Source organism: Doryrhamphus excisus, chromosome 22 (assembly GCF_030265055.1).
Source record: "Doryrhamphus excisus isolate RoL2022-K1 chromosome 22, RoL_Dexc_1.0, whole genome shotgun sequence".
Taxonomy (NCBI): Eukaryota; Metazoa; Chordata; class Actinopteri; order Syngnathiformes; family Syngnathidae; genus Doryrhamphus; species Doryrhamphus excisus.
In genome coordinates, this window is record NC_080487.1 from 6,119,713 (window position 1) to 6,140,659 (window position 20,947).

General features: G+C 42.7%; 1 protein-coding gene and 1 long non-coding RNA gene across 2 annotated transcripts; one reads left to right on the top strand and one right to left on the bottom strand.

Moving 5' to 3' along the window:
* Positions 1 to 6,417: 6,417 nt before the first annotated feature.
* Positions 6,418 to 18,349, top strand: ap1m1 (adaptor related protein complex 1 subunit mu 1). The gene is made up of 12 exons (XM_058062019.1): positions 6,418 to 6,597; positions 7,148 to 7,304; positions 7,399 to 7,466; positions 7,555 to 7,685; positions 9,367 to 9,514; positions 9,639 to 9,765; positions 9,873 to 10,015; positions 12,235 to 12,306; positions 12,573 to 12,731; positions 12,846 to 12,971; positions 17,429 to 17,504; positions 17,830 to 18,349. The coding sequence occupies exons 1-12, from the start codon at positions 6,556 to 6,558 to the stop codon at positions 17,850 to 17,852; spliced, it is 1,272 nt and encodes a 423-aa protein (XP_057918002.1). The 5' UTR covers positions 6,418 to 6,555; the 3' UTR covers positions 17,853 to 18,349.
* Positions 11,601 to 16,379, bottom strand: LOC131109739 (uncharacterized). Its single transcript, XR_009120781.1, has 3 exons — positions 16,145 to 16,379; positions 13,194 to 13,326; positions 11,601 to 13,117 (listed from the first exon to the last, which is right to left on the bottom strand). It is a non-coding gene; the product is annotated as an uncharacterized LOC131109739 (long non-coding RNA).
* Positions 18,350 to 20,947: the final 2,598 nt, after the last annotated feature.

The window sequence follows — 20,947 nt, forward strand, 5'->3', positions numbered from 1 at the left end:
TTCTGGCGAAGGAATGCTGATGTTAATCCCAGAACAGGATGGAATTCTAGCAGGGATGGATGGAAAAATGATCCTCACCAAAGAGAATGTGATGAAAAAAAGCCACAGCAGCTTTGGTGAGAGGAGCAGCACGGACATCAAACAACGGCATGGAAGCTAATTGCTACTGTCTTTGACTTTATTTAGCTGCGTTTCCTGGAATTGTACAAAGGACTGTTAACTGTGTAGGATTTTTTCTATAGTAGTATGCTAGGATGCTAGGAGGATTGTCATGCAAGGCGTCACCATCTCCTGCTTCTTAGTACGCTTGCACAACAGTGAAGAACACCAACAATGACCAATCCCTTTTACCAGCATGCAGGAAATCAGTGTGTGTGTGTGTGTGTGTGTGTGTGTGTGTGTAATATCAGTAGTAATGCGGACATGCGTGTCCTCGCGTTCAGCCTCAGCTGCCCACTCTAAAAATAAAGATGACAAGAAAGGTGGCCAATGTCCTTATAAGCAACAACTGTATATAAACCTGCATTTACAGGGCATAGATTTCAGCACTTTGCTTTTTCTTTAGCTTTATGAGGAAGGAGGGTGGTTTTGGTGATGCTTATTTCAAAAGAAGGAGTGGTCCCAACACGGGGAAGAACCAGAGCAAGCTGACTCAAAGCAGGAAGTGGTTCAATTTTTTTTTTACGTTTGTACAAAATGTTAGCCAATGATTTGGAAATAGAAGTTAGCTTTTTTTTTTTTTTTACCAAAATGTTAAAATATGAGATGCATAAAGCGCTTCTGCAATGCCGTGCCGTCGTTATTTGTCATGAAAGTGGATGTTTTGTTTCAGTTTTTTACTAATAAACATTGCTTATCTTCTTTTTACACTTTAAAAATGTTTGGAAACGACAGGTGTAAAGTGCAAAGGTCATTTGTAATTTGTCATGAACCAATAAACAGCACAAAAATGACACCCATCTTTGTTATTTGCCATGAAACTGAATGTTTTGTTTTGATGTCTTCCTATTAAAACTTGTTTTTACACTTTTATGGCACCTCAAAGTGTTTGAAAAGGGCCTACTATGCTCATTTTCAGCCCTTTGTATTGAGTTCTGGACTCCTATAGAGCAGCTACACACAATAACCAGCACACAAAGCTGTCTAGATTTTCCAGAATCTGCACCTATTCAGCTGTATTTCTTTGAATTTTGTGCTTCCCGTGAATATGGCCTGTTTTATTGTATTCCACCCAAGGCCCGCCTCCAGACATGCCTACTTGGTCACAATCCCCCATTGCTTAGAAGGATTTATGGTTTGTGCTGCTAGCTGCGAACCCAAATTTATAGGAGTTGATAATAAATGTTGTATCATTTTAAAATGTCAGCTTTTAACATACATGTGTTGGATCCTGAATCCGATCCGGAAGACTGGACAGTCATGTCCAATGAAACTTCTTTTTACACTTTTATGGCACCTCAAAGTGTTTAAAAAGGGCCTACTATGCTCATTTTCAGCCCTTTGTATTGAGTTGTGGACTCCTATAGAGCAGCTACACACAATAACCAGCATACAAAGCTGTCTAGATCTTCCAGAATCGGCACCTATTCAGCTATATTTCTTTGGATTTTGTGCTTCCTGCGAAAACGGTCTGTTTTAATGTATTCTACCCAAGGCCCACAATTTGTAGGAGTTGATAATAAATGTCGATGCATCATTTTAAAATGTCAGCTTTTAACATACATGTGTTGGATCCTGAATCCGATCCGGAAGTCGAGACTGGACAGTCATGTCCAATGAAACTGAATGTTTTGTTTTGATGTCTTACTATTAAAACTTCTTTTTACACTTTTATGGCACCTCAAAGTGTTTGAAAAGGGCCTACTATGCTCATTTTCAGCCCTTTGTATTGAGTTGTGGACTCCTATAGAGCAGCTACACACAATAACCAGCACACATAGCTGTCTAGATCTTCCAGAATCTGCACCTATTCAGCTGTATTTCTTTGGATTTTGTGCTTCCCGTGGATATGGTCTGTTTTATTGTATTCCACCCAAGTCCCGCCTCCAGACACGCCTACTTGGTCACAATCCCCCATTGCTTAGAAGGATTTCTGGTTTGTGTCGCTAGCTGCGAACCCAAATTTAACATACATGTATTGGATCCCAAATCCGATTCGGAAGTAGAGACTGGACAGTCATGTCCAAAAGTAACCATCTATGGACTTCTCCATGAAAAGTATACCTGTCACATGTAAGGATTTTGCCTATTATCTTCACTCATCACACAGTCCAGGGTATAGTCCACCTTTCTCCCAAAATCATCTGGGATAGGCTCCATCCCCCCGTGACCCTGACCATGATAAGCAAAAATGAAATGGATGAATAGGAAATGCATCACAGCATATCATAGTCATGCCGGCTGCTATCATGCATCACGTATTCTTGCAGAGGAAACATGACGGCGAGTGCGTGACTCTTTCGGAATTCAAACAAGACTTTGTTGCTATCAACATTTGTACTGGGTTTGCTTTTCAGGCATTCCAGACAAGCAGATCGCCTGAGGAAGTCCTCCAAACAAGTATGAAGTCATAAATATCAACTTCTCACACTCACTATCCACTCCCAACATGAAGCCAGCGTCCTTTTACGGTCAGTCAGGATGCTCCCTCAGAGAACCTGAACACATCTTTCAAAGTAAGACTGCTGTGTATTTTGTGTTGTATGTATTCAAACACAAGGAGAGGAGCTTAGATGAATAGAACGACTGGGAGGCGAGAGGGAAAGAAACGGGAAACGCCTCCCACAGGAAAGCAGACTGCAAACTCCTCATCTCCTTATATGGTCAAAACTCCCCCAAAAGCCACAGGATCGCCTTGGGAGTGGAATACACAGTCCGAGTGCTGCTAAGTATAAATCACTGCACAGCGCTGCAAAAAAAAGGACGACACATAGTCTCCATATGTGTTATAACGCCATAAAGTAACACTGATGGTAGTGAATCACCTCTTTAACTCACCTGTACTTACAAATATACAGTATATATACTTCTATACATGCACAACGTGACCGATACACGGTATGGAGTTATATTTGGCTGGGTAGCCCCCCCCCATCCCGTTGTGCTTGTGGCCCCTGCCAACAATGTCTAGACTCCTTCTGAGCAGCAAAGGGGATCAAACATGTGTCACTTTTCAAGAGGCCCACTTGTCCCACAGGAAGGCACTGCGCTGAAAGGCTTATGCTCAAGAGAAAGACGTGGTACTTTAAAACAGGTGATGCCCAAAGTGTGGCCCAGGGGCCCTTTCTAGCCCTTCTTTTTTTTTTTTTTTTTTTTGGCACATTCTGAAAATATGATTTAAATGGGATCTATTACGCTCATTTTTAGAGCCTTTGTATTGAGTTGTGGACTCCTATAGAGCAGCTAAACACAATAACCCACGCAGAAAACTTTCTAGATCTTCCAGAATCTGCAACTATTTCCGTAAAAACGGGCCGTTTTAATTTATTTCACCCATAGCCTGCCTCCGGGCTGTCATTTTTGGAAAATTAGGATGGGGGGGGGAAAGTTGTAAAATTATGGGAATAAAGTCATAATTTCAGGAGAACAACATTTACAAAAGAAGAGAAAATATAAAAAAACAAAGCTGTATTTTTACAAAAATAAAGTCAAAATATTAAGGAAAAATAGTCATATTCCAACGAGAAAAAGTTCTAAAATTTAAAATGATAATATTATGAGAATAGATAGCATAGAGTTTAAAAAAACAAACTAACTAAATTAAATAAAGTTGTAATTTTTCCAAGCGGCACGGCGGACCAGTGGTTAGCGTGCAGACCTCACAGCTAGGAGACCAGGGTTCAATTCCACCCTTCACCCTCGGCCATCTCTGGGTTTTCTCCGGGTACTCCGGTTTCCTCCCACATTCCAAAAACATGCTAGGTTAATTGGCCACTCCAAATTGTCCATAGGTATGAATGTGAGTGTGAATGGTTGTTTGTCTATATGTGCCCTGTGATTGGATGGCCACCAGTCCAGGGTGTACCCCGCCTCTCGCCCGAAGACAGCTGGGATAGGCTCCAGCACCCCCGTGGTAGAAAATGAATGAATGAATGTAATTTTTCCTCCCCTGCTACTTCGTCCAGCTCCTCCTGGCGGATCCACTACATGAAGTTCACGATCGATGGACCAGTCAAGTGAGAGCTTTGAGCAACTCCTCCACTTTGGGCAGGATCCGAAAACCAGTGCAGCCGAGAGGGAATGCTGCCAATGAGCCAGTTGCCTATGAGAATGGCTTGTTCTTATCTCATACAGCGGGGGCTTTGTTTGGGCATTCCATTTTGCTGAATGACAACACATGCTCTAGTGGTTAGTGCGCAGACCTCACAGTTAGGAGACCGGGGTTCAATTCCACCATGTTCTCCCCGTGCATGCATGGGTTTTCTCCGGGTACTCCGGTTTCCTCCCACATTCCAAAAACATGCTAGGTTAATTAGCGACTCCAAATTGTCCATAGGTATGAATGTGAGTGTGAATGGTTGTTTGTCTATATGTGCCCTGTGATTGGCTGGCGACCAGTCCAGGGTGTACCCTGCCTCACGCCCAAAGAGAGCTGGGATAGGCTCCAGCACCCCTGCGACCCTTGTGAGGAAAAGCGGTAGAAAATGAATGAATGAATGAATGAATGGAGTGTATTAATTTTTTTGACTGTATTCTTATATCTCCAAATTGTTTGTCATTGCTCACGTAAAAGAGCTTGAAATGTGTTTCACAAACATGACAAATAAGGAAGCAAGTGAGCAGACAACATCTGTTAGATATCAGAGTATAAAGCACCACATTTCATTCCAGTAAGAATAACAGGGCTACAACTCCTTCAAAAACATATTTCAATGTCTTGAATACTTGCTTTTCTCCATTTTTATACTTTGTACGCGGTTGGCGTTGAAGTGACCTGTTAAAAATCAAACATGGGTGTTATATTCTGTCACGCACATACTTCTTTTGTTTGTGCACATTCTTTTGTTGTTGACTTGAGCTTGCACCTCCAAAACGGTCCATGATGATAAAGTAAGATTTCATTGAGGGTTGGATCACGAGGCAATTACATAAGTGTTGTTTCATGCATATCATAAACAGCTGCATGATGTCATTTTATTACTAAGCAAAATATCATGGAGGAAGCCAGAATACCTGGGAGAAAACGCACACATGTATGAAGTCAAACCTGTACTGGGCATTGAATCCAGATCTGCACCATTTAGAGGCTCTTCCTTGAATTTGATATTTTAGCAGATATTTTGTAATGCATTTGGATTTGTACAATTATTCCATACATGCATATATTTATAATGTAAGTGTTTTCCTGCATACCACCACAACATGCTTCAGCTTGCTGTTATCTGACAGTAACAAAACAGGACTGGAATTAAACTCTTCCAAGTCAGACACATAAAATAAACCTAAAAATGTACTTAATATATTTTTAAAAATACAACTAAATAATATTAAATGAAATAATCTTTAATTTTCATCAAATTAGAATGCTGATCATGTAATTATCTTTAAAAGTAAATGCAAACACACATTATACCACATTAGACTACTGCAGGGGTCTCAAACACGTGGCCCGCGGGCCAAATGTGGCCCGCAGGACACTAGTTTGAGGCCCCCGCCTTGATATGAAAGCTTAATGTTAGTACAGGCCGCGCAAGTTTGATATGGATGCTGTATGGTATCATGTACCCAGAAAAAATTATTACGTTTCATTAATGTTCATGTTAAAGGTTAAATAACTGTTAATAGTTATCCTCCCTATCCGTGTGGAAGTGGTAAGTTTTTGGCTATTTAAGTTTAAAGGAAATAACTTGAAGGCTACCGTTTAGGTCGCTAGCGCTCTAGTTTGCGAGTTAGCATGTGTCTCAAGACCCTGCAGTTAAATAAAAAGAGTATAAATGTAACTATAGTGTGTTTTGTCATGTCTACAGGGCTCTAATAATGCTTTGTTCATTTTAATCTGGAAAAAAATAATTTGTCTACCCACCAACTATATGTGGTTTCTTAAGTTTTTATTATTTGACATTTTATTATTATTATATTTATTTATTACTGATTGATTTTCTTTATTCTTGATTTGTTTATTTATTTTTCATCTTATTTTGTGCAGAAAAATAAAAATTAAGATATTTGAGAACAGTGGAATGTTTTATCAGAGCTTTTATTGTAGAAAATCGGAACCAAAGCACTGAAAAAGTTTGTATATTTTTCTGTTTTTAATAAATGCGTGTTTTTTTGGGGAAAACCTGATGCGGCCCAGCCTTGCCCAGACCCTAGCTCCAGTGGCCCCCAGGTAAATTGAGTTTGAGACCCCTGGACTACTGCATTCTCCAAGGCACCAGGTAGCGCTGTATGCTCTCGTGCTACTGCGTCAAAGGCGGAAGTCAAGTGTTTTTTTTCCTCACAGTATTATGAATGGGACGTCTGATATTTAATTTTTGTCTCCTACAAGTCATCAATTAAGCACGGTCCATAAGGTGTGGACACAGCGCATTCTTTTGAACGACCCAAAAATCCAAGATGTCTGCGAGCGCCGTTTACGTCTTGGATTTAAAAGGAAAGGTAAGGAAGGAGATAACGGGGCCGGCTAATGTTAGCCTAGCAAGTAGCATCCGTGCTAGCACATTCCTCTTTGACAGTGGTGGCTATACGGTCTCAACGCATCAATGGTTGTAGAGTAATAGTGATTTTTGGTGTGAAAATAAACCGTGAAAACTTTTAAGTTAGTAGCGAAAAGGTTTAATGTATTAATTAAACGAATGACTGCGATATGAAGAAAAAAAACATCCCCTAAGTTGACAGCTGTTTCCTCTCACAGTCGGACTGGGAAGGATGCTAGCAATGGGAAAATCCTACCAAATCCGTCCTTACTGTGCTGTCAAAGACCCCAAAAAGTGTTGCTGCTCCTAAATTAACAAGAGTTTGAAGAATATTTGTTGTCTTTGCAACAGCTGTATTAACACGGCATAAATGGTTGGTGCATCAGGATGTACAAAAATGCAGCAGTATTTTGTATGCTTATGACATTCTTTTTCCAATCAAATAGCATATAATTGTTAAGGAAAAACCTGTTAAATGGTGATCAAAACTAACATTGATGTGAACCTGTCAGGTGCTGGTGTGCCGGAACTACCGAGGCGATGTGGACATGTCCGAGATCGAGCACTTCATGAGCCTCCTGATGGACAAAGAGGAAGAGGGCACACTTTCTCCCATCCTGGCTCACGGTGGAGTGCGTTTCATGTGGATCAAGCACAATAACCTCTACTGTATCCTTACCACAACATCACTGACATCACTGCTAAGTTGTACTTTACCCGTTTTGCCTATGATTGAAAATCTCTTGACCCTGCATCACCTCAGTGGTTGCTACATCCAAGAAAAATGCCAGTGTTTCCTTGGTTTTCTCTTTCTTGTACAAAATTGTCCAGGTAGGTTATAAGGGTCATCTCCATTTTGCACTTTAACCAACACAAGTCTTTAAATGTTGATTTCAGAAGCTACATTTGTACCCCGCAGGTTTTTTCAGAGTATTTCAAAGAACTGGAAGAAGAGAGCATCCGAGATAACTTTGTCATCATTTATGAGCTGATGGACGAGCTGATGGACTTTGGTTACCCTCAGACTACCGACAGCAAGATTCTGCAAGAGTGAGTTGCACCCCCTTTGACGGAGACTTTTAGCAGTCTTATTACATTGTATTGTTGTAACTAACACAATATGGAGGTTTTGCAGCCGACCTCGACCCCGGCCAATCACAACAGAAAACAGAGTGTGGTCAGCGGAGGTGTTTTCAGAATATGTCTTTTTTTAAATGCCCCTGAAATGAGATGGATAGGTTCGTTCTTAAATAATAGGGCGTGTCCCCCTGTGAGGTGTCAGGGTGGTCCTGAATGACAGGGAACTTTCTCTTGAAATCAACAACTCCGGTTGAACATCACTCTCTGTTACAAAGTAGAAAAATATTAAATAATAAAGTTTGTCTATAAAGGAAAAGGAGGGGTATGCTACACATATTTACATGACAAACATGTGCCTCACACTTTAGCCGTTACACACAGTTACACACACAAAGGAGCTAGTTTGCACATTCCCTCTCTGGTTCTACCATATCTTACTTATTGTGTGGAAATATGGGGTTATAACTATAAAAGCAATCTTCACTCACTAAATGTACTGCAAAAAAGGTCAGTAAGGATAATTCATAATGCCGCCTACAGAGAACATACTAACTCCTTATTTCTAAAATCACAAATACTTAAACTTGCTGATATAGTTCATCTTCAAACAGCTAAAATAATGCACAAGGCTAAAAAAATAACCAATTAGCTAAAAATGTCATCCAATACTTCTTTACAAGAGAGGAGAAATATGATGTCAGGGAAGAACTACATTTGAAACACTTCTACTACGTTAAAAAGCCATAGCATTTCAGTATGTGGAATCAAACTATGGAATGGATTGAGTAAGGACCTCAAACAATGCACAACGATGAGCCAATTCAAGAAACAATACAAGCAGTTGATGTTTGCTAAATACAAGGATGAAGAGTCTTGAACCAGTCATGATGTGCTATATATATCACTATATTGACACTTACTATGGTACCCATTATGTCATTGGATGCTCATATCACCTCCTACTTCGGTACAAGGTGCATTATTTAAAAAAAAACTTAAACTGTATTATGGAAAGCAGGAAGTGAACAAATGTAACAGTTACTGATTGTAAAAGTATCAGATGGAGGGGTAGGATTTAATAAGCTTTGCTTCTTCCTACTCCTTTTGGACATGTGGAACTGTGAATTGATTATGGGATGCACTCAATTGTAATCTGATGCATGTTCACATGAAATAAAACATTACCATAAAGAGGAACGAAGAAGAAGGAAACATAACTTAACAGAGATTAATTGAGATCTGTCAGTCTGGAAAGGTTTATTAAGCCATTTCTAGGGCTTTCGGACTACAGCCCACCACAGTGAGAGCCATTAACCATCCCACCAAAATGACCCCAAGACCGTAGCGACGACTTATCCGCTGTAGGACACACGCGTAAATGAGATGCCTGCAGCGCTCCGTTGTGGAAGAAAATACAAGCCTATGCCGGTCACAGAAATCAGCCGATACTGTTCGGTGGCCGATCGATGGGAGCATCCATATTTGGCATTCTTCCCTTTGATTGGGTTGAATTTGAACATTTGTCCACCCACGATGGCTACGGTTTTAAACCTGCATGTTAATGTGATACCGAATTGACGGGGAAAACCGGAGTACAAAGTAGAAAGATGACTGGAAGTGAGCTAATTTGCCCCTGTTTTCCTCCTCTCAGGTATATAACTCAGGAGGGGCACAAACTGGACACGGGTGCCCCCCGCCCTCCCGCCACAGTCACCAATGCTGTTTCGTGGCGCTCAGAGGGCATCAAGTACAGGAAAAATGAAGTTTTCCTGGATGTCATTGAGTCGGTCAACCTGCTGGTAAGACCTGAACGATGTGTTGTTGAAGTAATGCCAAAAGCCAAACGGGCCCTAAACTTCCCTCCTGCGTGAATGTCAGCATGATCTTGCTCTGCTTTTACCATTCCTCTGTGCCTCCTCTCAGGTCAGTGCCAACGGTAACGTTCTACGCAGCGAGATTGTTGGTTCTATTAAGATGCGTGTTTTCCTGTCCGGAATGCCAGAGTTGCGACTGGGCCTCAACGACAAGGTTCTGTTTGAAAACACCGGACGTGAGTTGCTGCAAGAACAGCCAGCCCAAAATAATCAAATTCATATAGACATTCAGTTACGTTCCTGTCCTGCTTGGAAAAACCGTGTCCTGTGTTGACTCCTGCAGGAGGGAAGAGTAAATCAGTGGAGCTGGAGGACGTGAAGTTTCATCAGTGCGTCCGTCTGTCTCGCTTTGAGAACGACCGCACCATCTCCTTCATCCCGCCTGATGGCGAGTTTGAGCTCATGTCCTACCGCCTCAACACTCATGTAAGATTTTTATGCATCAAAGTGGTAGTAATGTCTATTGTCCACTAGAGGGAGGCAGTGTATTTGATAAGAGGAATCTACAGTCCTGGTCAAAGGTTCTGAGAATGATACAAGTGTTAAGTATTCACAATATTTGCTGCTTCAGCGTTTTTAGATCTTTTTGTCAGATGTTACTATGTTGTTCCCACAGCCACCTAGTTATCACTTTTACCGGGTTGTTTTGGTACCACATGCTGTGCTCTCAAAAAGTATTGAGTGAGCCCATTCTCTAGGCTAAGAAGCAATCCTACACACGAATAGCACTCGCCTTTTCTTCTCTGGGCAAGCTTTCAGCAGTCCTTGTACCTTTTTCAGACTACAAGTCTGTCCCCGATGTTATTCCTGGAGAGAAGTGGCTTATTTCGTTGTTGACATCACACCATCTTCCAAACGTTTTCACCTCACTATGCGACCAGATGCAATCAAACTTGCCTGCTACTGTACCTGAGAAAGTGCTGTATTGGTGGTGCCCTGATCCTGCAGCTAAATTAACTTGCTGGACTTGGTTAAATGCCCCGAAGCCTTATTCACAACAATTCTACCTTCTCCTTGAAGCATCTCCCGAATGATCCGATGGATGGTTGGTCGGTTTAGATGCCATCCTACTAGCAGCAATATCCTTGCCTAAGAAGCTCTTTTTCTTCTAAGCTACCATGACTGCATCTCTTTCCTTGCAGGTAGCCATGGTTAACAGTGGAATAACTTTTTAAAGCTTCCAGTCTGTTGTTCTCACTCAATTAGGATCACACCGCCCTCTCTAGCCTTTGCCCTTGCCAATACACCTATTATGCTAATTTTTCCTTTGCATCGAAAATGTGGCCCAGGGGCCATTTCTAGCCCGCAGTTTTTTTTGTTGGCCCTGTGGCACATTCTAAAAATATTATTTAAAGGGGACCTTCATTCATTTTCTATCGCTTATCCTCACAAGGGTCGCGGGGGGTGCTGGAGCCTATCCCAGCTCTCTTTGGGCGATTGTACACCCTGGACTGGTGGCCAGCCAATCACAGGGCACATATAGACAAACAACCATTCACACTCACATTCATACCTATGGACAATTTGGAGTGGCCAATTAACCTAGCATGTTTTTGGAATGTGGGAGGAAACCGGAGTACCCGGAGAAAACCCGAACATGCAAACTCCACACAGAGAGGGCCGAGGGTGGAATTGAACCCTAGTCTCCTAGCTGTGAGGTCTGCACACTAACCACATGCTTATCTGTAGACCCTTTGTTTTGAGTTGTAGACTCCTATAGAGCAGGTACACATGATTAACCTGCACAGAAAGCTTTCTAGAATCTGCGCCTATTCCAGCTCTATTTCCTTGGGATTTCCAAACTGATCTATTTGAATTTATTCCACACACAGCCCGCCTCTGTGCACACCCACTCCGCTGTGATTAGTCACACTCCCAAGTGTGACTACTGCCAAACCCCACTTTTTAATTTTGTGGGTATAGGAGTTGATAATAAATGAGTAAAGCCTTTGGAGAGCTACTGATAACTCATGAGCTTCTGGCTGGAGAACCAAGCAGCCAAAATCCCAAACTTCTTGCAGGGCTCACTTCCAAATGCGCAAACCTTATTCGATATCGATGTTTTTCAACCTTTTATTTAGCCACAACACTTTTTTTTTACATTGCTTGGAAAAAATCTTGCGGCACAACACTAACAGAAAATGTTACAAAATGATACTCATTCAATTACAATATAATTTCACTCTGTGCGAAACCTGGGCCTGTTTAGATGAACACAAAGTTGATATCGTGGCAGGAATAGAAGAAAGGTGTGCTGCGAGTATTTCTAGTGTGCCTTGGAACAGTGGTTGAAAATCATTGCATTATCTGAAACTTTGGCACAGTTTAACACCAGAATACAACATTGAAACAACATTTTTATCAGCAAAGTGGGAAAAGCATAATAGGTCTCCTTTAACTAACTTGATGTCGATTGGTCCTTTTGTGGCAGGACTGAATGAAATGCAATGAAATGTGTTTTGGGATGACGTTCATTTTCATGACAAAGGGGACTTTTAATTGTCGTGTTATCACTTCATAAGATTCTGGGTTATATGCAACTTAGCATCAAAACCGAAGCAGCAAATTGTGTGTTGTTCTCAAACCGTCTAGCCATGGCTGTTCTGTGCTGAATGCAAATCAAATATGAGTTGTTTACGTGTCAGGTGAAGCCGCTGATCTGGATTGAATCCGTCATTGAGAAGCATTCTCATAGTCGCATCGAGTACATGATCAAGGTAGGTTCCCACACTTGGCTCCTCAGTCATTTTTTTACATTTGCATATAACACAGAGTACACCATCATTATTACATATTGTGAAGATTTTGGCTGCTTAAACGAATTAATTAGTCATCCGCCGCAGTGATTCCCATTCACACTGTGCCCTGTTGCCATGTGGGTGGCAAACAAAAGCTAAATTCTAAACTGGTTTGTCACTCCTGCCAATGCCGTGCCAAACCCGACCTGCTTGTTTCCCCCCCTTCGCCCCCTCCATTTTATCAGGCCAAAAGTCAATTCAAACGCCGTTCCACCGCCAACAATGTGGAGATCCACATTCCCGTGCCAACAGACGCCGACTCTCCCAAGTTCAAGACCACAGTTGGCAGCGTCAAGTGGGTGCCTGAGAACAGCGAGATCGTCTGGTCCATCAAGTCCTTCCCTGTAAGCGCCAACATGTGTGACTCAGAAGAGCAAAACAAAGCAAATTATTATTATTTTTAAACCCCTCCTGTCTGATTCATTCTGCACCTCAAACTATGACGTATTTTATAACAGGGCGGGAAGGAGTATTTGATGCGAGCCCACTTTGGTCTCCCGAGTGTGGAAGCTGAAGATAAAGAGGGGAAGCCCCCAATCAGTGTCAAGTTCGAGATCCCCTACTTCACCACCTCCGGCATCCAGGTACGCACACTTTGCCGCACTTGCAATGTCTTCACACGGCAAGTAAACGTTTAAACAAGGGGAAATGCAACCTACGTTTGGCCACAGGGGGCAGTGTAGCAGCTGTAAAGGCGCTCTCTCAGTGTCAGCGGAGTCTGACTGCTTTCCTGTTAAATAAAAAAAATCGTGTAAACTTTAAAAATGTTCCCATCGAAAACCAAACTGAAACAAGATGCAAATGACCTTCCTCCCTGCTGGAATGCCGGCGCTGCAGAGCTTTGCACTGACTGCATAATGACAGTTGTCTTGTGATTATATATGCGTCGCAGGAACACAACATCATATTTTCCCATGTTCCGAATGCCACTTGGCAAACCTATTCAAAGACAAATGAAAACAGTTTGCATCAGGTTCCCTTAATTGCACGTTTGCCGTCCACATCAAAATAACGGCGGACAATGTATTTTGTGACTAAAACAAAACCGCCACAGCAAAGAGCCGAGTGACAAATGACCTCAAGTCACACGCTGCATGCTTTCAAGCTTCATAGCGAGTCAATTCACTGAAGGTTTTTTTTTTTTTTTTTTGTCTGTTAAGACAGATAATTGTAATACACTCACCAGTCACAATGTTAGTACCACTTGGACATTACAACTGGCCAAGAAAAATAAGGAAATACAGACATGTTGGCAAAGACTTGCTCTCTGCAGTAAAATTCAATGACACCAAATTAAATGAGATTTCCTCGACCCGAGAGGTAATAATAATACAGTAAACCTCGGATATATCGGATTAAATTGTTCCCACTGGTTTTGTCTGATATAAGCGAAATCCGTTATATGCGTATACCGGAAAATGTCCGTTTTATGTAAATCGGATTTTATCCGTTATAAAAAGGCACTTCCTTGACTATGTTTCCAATGTACCTGGACTGGGCAATGAAAAGAGACGTAAGGTAATGAGAATTTAACTTTATTGGACTCTGAGCGTAACAAATTGTTAATTAAGCTAGGCCCTGTTACGCCCGTCAGGCCTACGTTATTTCCAATAGTGAGGTTAAGATCTCATTCACTGCTGTGCTAGTATTATTGACGTCACTCACTTTTATATTTGTCCTAAATCTGGAGCCAGGAGAAAGACAATAGCCAGTGACATCAACAAGATTAGCATAACGATGCGGCCATCCGATATATGCGAGGGAAATTTAATGGAAATGCATTGGAACGGGACTGGAGATTTTGTCCGAAATAGGCGAAATCCGTTATAAAAAATCCGATATATGCAATGAATTTTTATTGGAAATGCATTACAGAAAAATCGGTTCTTTTTTATCTGTCCGTTGTGAGCGAATTTCCAATATATCCGAGGTTTACTGTAATAAGAAAAAGACGCTTAACTTTTTCACGAAATGAAAATAATCGCATTTAGGGGCAATGTGAAATTTGTTAAATAAGACAACGTTATGATGAAACAGCCACACACAGTGCCATCATAAGGCTTATATCCTTATTAATAAACCAACCACAGTAAATGACGGGTATGCTTTGGCTCATTGTTTGGCTAGTCTAAGGCAGTGATTTTCAACAACTGTGCCGTGAGAAATCGTCAGGTGTGCCGTGAGGAATTATTCAATATCACTTTTTTAATTAACATGTATTCATAATTTTCTGCAAATATTATTCTGCAAGTATTATGGTGTAAAGACTGGCAGAGCAATGCAATATTCGTCCGTGTGGCAACATGTAGCTGATTGCCTCGTTCCTCTAATAGACTTAGTGATGCACGTGAGAGGTAGTGGTGACATTTTGTAATATTGTTGTTTAAATTTGTATGCGGATCAAAAGGATCTGCTGTGGCGAGTCCATAATCAGGAAAAAGCTGAAAGAAGCAAATAATGTTGGTTATTGGTGTGCCGCAAAATTTTTCCAACGTAAAAAACGTGCCGTGGCTCAAAAAAGGTTGAAAAACACTGGTCTAAGGTACCACCACATTTGATTAGTTCTGTGAAATTATCCCGTGGTCACTGTATATTTATTTCATTAATAACGTTATCATATTGCTACCGTTCATAAGCAACAAAAGAGTAGATGACACTGAATGCGACTGTTCAGTGACTGATACATCATCAGCATTTCCACATTTGCAAACAAAACATGATTAAGTTGGATGTCATTCATCCCACTCGGAAATGACACACTCGCATCCAAGCACATTTGGGCCGTTTCTCTTATGCACTTTACTTAACCCCCGCTGCCTTGCTCGCTTTCACTCATGCACTGATTCACCAAGCAGCACTTGAGGACGTCAACCTGCAGAGAGGCGCCAATATGCTGGAATAAACACCATCACCGGTGTTTTGGGGCAGTTTTTTTTTCTGCAATGAGGTGACTTAATTTCCCGGTCTTTATCTCACTTGGGTGCACCCGGGCCACCCATGGTCGTGTCCAACGCGTGCGTCAGGCTGCTAACCTGTCCTCTTATTTGAAGGCAGCACGTGGTTTCTCTCGCCGCTCTCTACGTGCAAGAGGAGGCGTGCAATGAGAGGCGGTGGAGTTTAATTAAGCCGTGTAAACATCAGAGCATGGGAAAGTTGCTCTTAACTGCGCCACTAACTGCAGAGAGAGCGCTCATTTCGAGTGCGTACGATGCACTTAAATGCAGCAGGGCCACACTTATGGCGGCTGCCAATTGACGCCTGCTGAGGTGCCAAGACATGAGGTCCAACCTGATGTTTACAAACAAGCATCCTCCATTTCAGAACGGCGGAATGCTATCCCGCAGATGTTTTTTTTTTTTTTTTTTTTGCTGACGGCATGGACACGGTTGCGCCGTGCCAGCCCATGGCGTTCTGTGACCTCGCTGGGTCAAGCAAAGCTAAAAACGAGGCGACCAGAGTCGGGTACCGCTGCCAATCCACCAGCATAATTCCTGCACTCTCCCTTCCCGCGCTCATCTGGAAGCCAGTGTGACTGAGACATGGTGGCTTCCCCCCCCCCCCCCCCCGCCCCCAAGAAAAAGGGTCACGTCAGCCTTACGGTGGTCAAATGTGCGCTTTGGGCCTCTTAATGGCGAGTGTGCACATGTGGTCAACTTTACATCCCTGACACATCACACGGCCTTTTTCTACACAAGTGACATCCACCATGTGATACTCGTACTATCGTCTTCATCTGGAAGGCTATTTCTGGCCTTACTCGAAATCCAGCGGTGTGGTAACGCTTGTTCGGTTAACGGCCTTGTGAAAGCCGAACAGGGGGATTGTGCTGAATCATCCCAAAAAAAACACAGTCACGTCAAAGAAATGTGCGTTTCCTTCGAACCACCATTCCGTAAAGCTGCTTCCCCTTCTTGTGAGTCACGTCGCTGCTTCCTCAAGAACTCTGCTCGTATCTCTGGTGTTTACAATGTGGACTCTTCTTGGACTCAGGAGCTTAAAAAAAAAAAAAAGTGGTTTGGACAGTGAAAATGTTGCATGTGGACTACTAATACGGTCGTCCCTTCATTATCACCATTTGTCAAAAGTTACTCCACACTATTCCAGTAGTCTTTCATGGTTGATAAAAATATGTATATATATATATAAGCAAATTATATGTATTTTTTACCCAAATTAACAATTTAAGGCCCAGAAATGTTGTGATCTAAATGATAAGAATGTGCTGCATGATGTACAGTTGGGCTCACATTATGAGAACATTGTAGAAACCCTTCTTATCCCAAGCAAGTCTCTCCATGAAATTAAAACCCAGACTTCATGCCGAGGCCAGAAGAGCTTTTAAACTCAAGCAGGAAAACCTAAACCTGGCCCCTTATTTGACTAGAATTGGGCAAATGCTAATTTTCTTACGCTTTATTAAGAGGAATCAAAATACACTGGAGGTTTGACTCTCTTGCAAATAAATGACAGAAAAATTGAAAAATAATCTAATTTTGACTAATTCTGCAAAGTCCTCCACAGCGCTGTAAGAGACTCATTGCATGCTATAGCAAACACTTGATTGCAGTTGTTGCTGCTAAGGGTGGCCCAACCAGGGCCATGTAACTTTGGATTTTTTATTTAATTTAGTTTAATTTAAGAACTGCATTATGTGTTCAGTTGTGTTGTCATTGACTAATATTTAAATGTTTTGATCTGAAGCGTGATAAACATGCAAAAGGGAGCAAACTATGTTTCACAGCACTCTACCATATTGAGGGATAAGAGTGTAAGAAGTGTTATTTCTCGTCTGGAGGGCTCTATGTCAATAAACGGATTTAGAAGATCCTAAAAATGTTTTTCTATGGCATAACTACCAAAGCAGCACTTAACACTTAGCACTTAACCCCCCAAAAAGCACCATCAATGAAGCCACATTTTTCACCAAGCGTGCTATGGAATAGTTCCAGGGTTTGACATTTGGTGCATAAAAGGTCTTTTCTTCAATATCATGTGACCCTGCATTGGTTGAGGAGTTTCTAACGGTGCGTTTTGTCGGCAGGTGCGCTACCTGAAGATCATTGAGAAGAGCGGCTACCAGGCCCTGCCATGGGTGCGCTACATCACCCAGAATGGAGGTAATAGCACACACACACACACACACACACACACACACACAGTGCAGGCATTAGGCAAGAGTTAGGCAATGGCCTGCAATGTGGTGGGAAGTGATGCACTTTTTCTATAAAAAGAAAAAACAGCTACAACATGAGGCAACTTCCTGTGAACCGTGTGAAAGTGAACTTAAAAAAAAAAGAACTCTTGAGATTATAATTGGGAAAGGCTTTCACTTGTGGGGTCTTTTTCTAATGTTCCCACTAATTGCCCAACATCCTCCTAACATTGTCTTTGTATTGCCGTCCATCTGCATATTCAATTAAGTCTTGTCCATTTCCTCCACAGATTACCAGCTCCGCACCCAGTAGGCAACGCCTCAGCCGGATGGGGATGGAGTCAGGCCGTCAATCAGCCGCTTGTCTGCAGGTGTCACTCAAGAGACCATGGGACGGTCTTTTTTTTTTTTTTGTTAAATGATCATTTCAAATAGTCTAAGGAGGGACGTTTCACAGGAAAGCGTTATTTTTGTTTTTGCCAACACGGCCGTGTCGAGCAGGAGTCATGTTTACATGCGGCGTCATCCGTAGGTCACACAAGTGTTACATTCTTTCGCCGTCATCGCCTCACACACACACACACACACACACACTCACCTCTTTGTTGATTGTTTGTATATATTAGCTACATATCCATGAGGTCGTAACGTAAGCCAATTATTGTCTCTCTGTGGAGCGACGCCATCAGACTTGCATAAAAGACAAATTGTCCTACTCAAGTTGCATGGAAGTGATTCCTAACAGTTACAAACCCCTTTCCATATGTATCCCAAACCCTTTATTATCATTAAATGTATATTTAGAGAAAACACCCGCTCGTCACTTGAAGCGTCACAGGCGGACTTGCACTGCAGGCTTTCATGCCACATTCCAATTTAGGTGCTCCTTGAGTTGCAATCATGTTGCCAAATTCAAATTAAATTAACCAACGCTGAAGAGCTACAGCGACGCAGACCACATAACTTCCCTTATTAACTTTTAATAACTTATTATTAACTCTTATTAACTTTTTTCCGACTTCCACCAAAAGGGAAGTCATCAGTAATCCGAGGACCGCGTGTATTTAGGTGTACTCACTGCATCGTTCTTCCAGGTCCTTCGCATCCATGCGTCTCCGTGGAAGCACCGCCCCGACCTGTGATATCATGGTCCACGTAGCACCACTTCACGTTCCATAAACATGCTCAGGGGGACGGGGGGGAGAGAGAGGATGTGAGTCAAGTTGTGGTCGCAGGGATGCTCCCAGCCACACTGCGGCCTTTGTACTCGGGTCCAGGTCGGAGAAACCACAGTGGTCCCGCGTGAGCTCACTGCTATAAAAGGGACATTGCGTTTTTGGGTCATGTGAGTCACGCCGTGCAGGTGACCGGATTCAACATCACTGCCATGACACTTCATTAGGAACAGCTGTTCCCATGTCGTAGACACGATCAAGCCACTGTGCCATTGAAAAGTAATTAGCAGAGTAATTAAACATTGGTTAATTGATGCCTCTCTGACCGCATCAATCCAAGCTAGGATAGTTAGCTTCTGGAGAATGCGCCTCATGTTCGAGGCTGATTCCGCTCTAATGAGACAATGACTTCCTTCAAAGTGCACCTGTTATTATTGTTATTGTTCCAAAAAACACTTAAGATCAGATTGTGCTGCACTTGAAGTAGTCTATTATAGACTTGGCATGCGTATCATCGCACCTTAATGGTTAGAATGCCGTGGCTCAGATTAGATGTACTGTGCATATCTCGTGTGTATCTGTCTGCAAACATCCCATATCTGTTCCCGTGTCAAAATGTAGACATCATAACACATGTCAATTAACTACACAGGCGGTGTTTTACAACACATTTTCACCTTAAGGGTCCTAAGTGTAAAAATAAGCTAACCACTGTGAAACACAACCACAATAACAACTCAAAGACATGCTTTGTCTGCTATATATACTGCTATAAACTGCTATATATTTAGGTTAAGGGTTATATTTAGGCTTAAGGTGAGTCCTCCATCATGTACCTGGCTTCGAAAAGACGTGTACGAAATAGCGAAAAATGGCCATTCGCTCTATGACACGAAGGGACGTGTGTCACGTTTTTTGACTTCCTGTCCTGTCAAAGACCTCCTGCCTTTGTGAGAGTGATAGTTTAGAAATTTTGCACCCTGCAAAAAGTGCCTCAAAAATTGTCTCACCGAGGTGGAGCTTTTGGAGGCGAACCCTTAGGTAGTAGGGTGTGGTGAGTTTGAGGCTGGCGATGTGATCATCAAGCCAATGCGGACAAGGACTTGAGAGCATGCAGACACTGTGTAGCACTTTCAGTGCAGGAGGAACTTTGGTTGTGTGTCGGGCTGCGGTTGACGGTCTGCAATCGCTCCCGTCAGTGTCGCCACTTCTCCAGTGCAGCTGTCCAATGAGAGCATTTGGGCCGTGCTTGAAGCGCGTGTCGTGTACACCGATTTGTTTTTTGTCTTCAGGTATTTCCCACGACTCCATTGTTAGCAAGCTCATATTAACTTGAAAGAAATATTGTGAATGATGTGGGGGGCAAAAAACAGAAAAACGTGCATTTCCCCTTTAAGAACTGGGCTGGACTTTGGGTTGTGAGCCCCGGGGCTTTTAGCTCAACATAACGCTAGTTTTGATGGGGATGTACGGTCACAGGTTCGAGCCCCACTGGTGTGTTCGGGCTGGACAGACACAGATTATGTGATGGATGGCGTCTAATCAAAGCCTTTCATCTATCATTAAAACAGGAGCGTATCACCTTCACCTTTCCCTTTCATAACTTGTTTGGTTGCCATGGAGACCACACACACACACACACACCTAAACAGTTAAATGATTTTATGGCTGCGGTTATATGACCCGGTGGAAAATAACAAGGGTTGCTCAACATGGAAAGATGAGACAACACGTCTTCTCAGGTGCGCCGCGGAGAGGAGTCCCCGACCCCGGCGTTTACTCGCGTCGCCGAGCAACTGAAGGGAATCCTCTGATATCCCTGGCGTGACGTCAAAGCCGCCGGTGGCGCGGTTGTCACAAAGTGACAGCTGAGTCACCTGGACATGGTTGACAGGTGAAGCCACGGAATGCGGCGGACTTCCTTCCGAGGAAAGAAGCAGATGCTGCTCCCGTGTGCTGGGAGTTTGCAGGGTGCGTGTGGTCCCGACTTTCCAGACTTTACAACAATATTAGCTTAAAGCACGCAGGAGCTGAGTGTTATATTTAGCTGGCCTTGACACACACACGGGCGTCACGTGACCTTGCCGAGCAGCCAAACGTTTCAATAAATAGTTGTCGTGCAATAGACTTGAATATGGACTGGGGGGAGGGGGTGAGCTGTGCCGCATCAGCAAGTGCAGTCATGCCGGCAGCGAGGCCGGGAATCACCAAGGCAGTGGTCCTACCCAGCCTG

Coding starts and splice junctions, on each gene's coding strand:
- ap1m1 (XM_058062019.1), top strand. CDS start 6,556: ATGTCTGCGAGCGCCGTTTACGTCTTGGATTTAAAAGGAAAG. Junction 6,598..7,147: donor TCTTGGATTTAAAAGGAAAG/GTAAGGAAGGAG, acceptor TGAACCTGTCAG/GTGCTGGTGTGCCGGAACTA. Junction 9,766..9,872: donor TCTGTTTGAAAACACCGGAC/GTGAGTTGCTGC, acceptor TGACTCCTGCAG/GAGGGAAGAGTAAATCAGTG.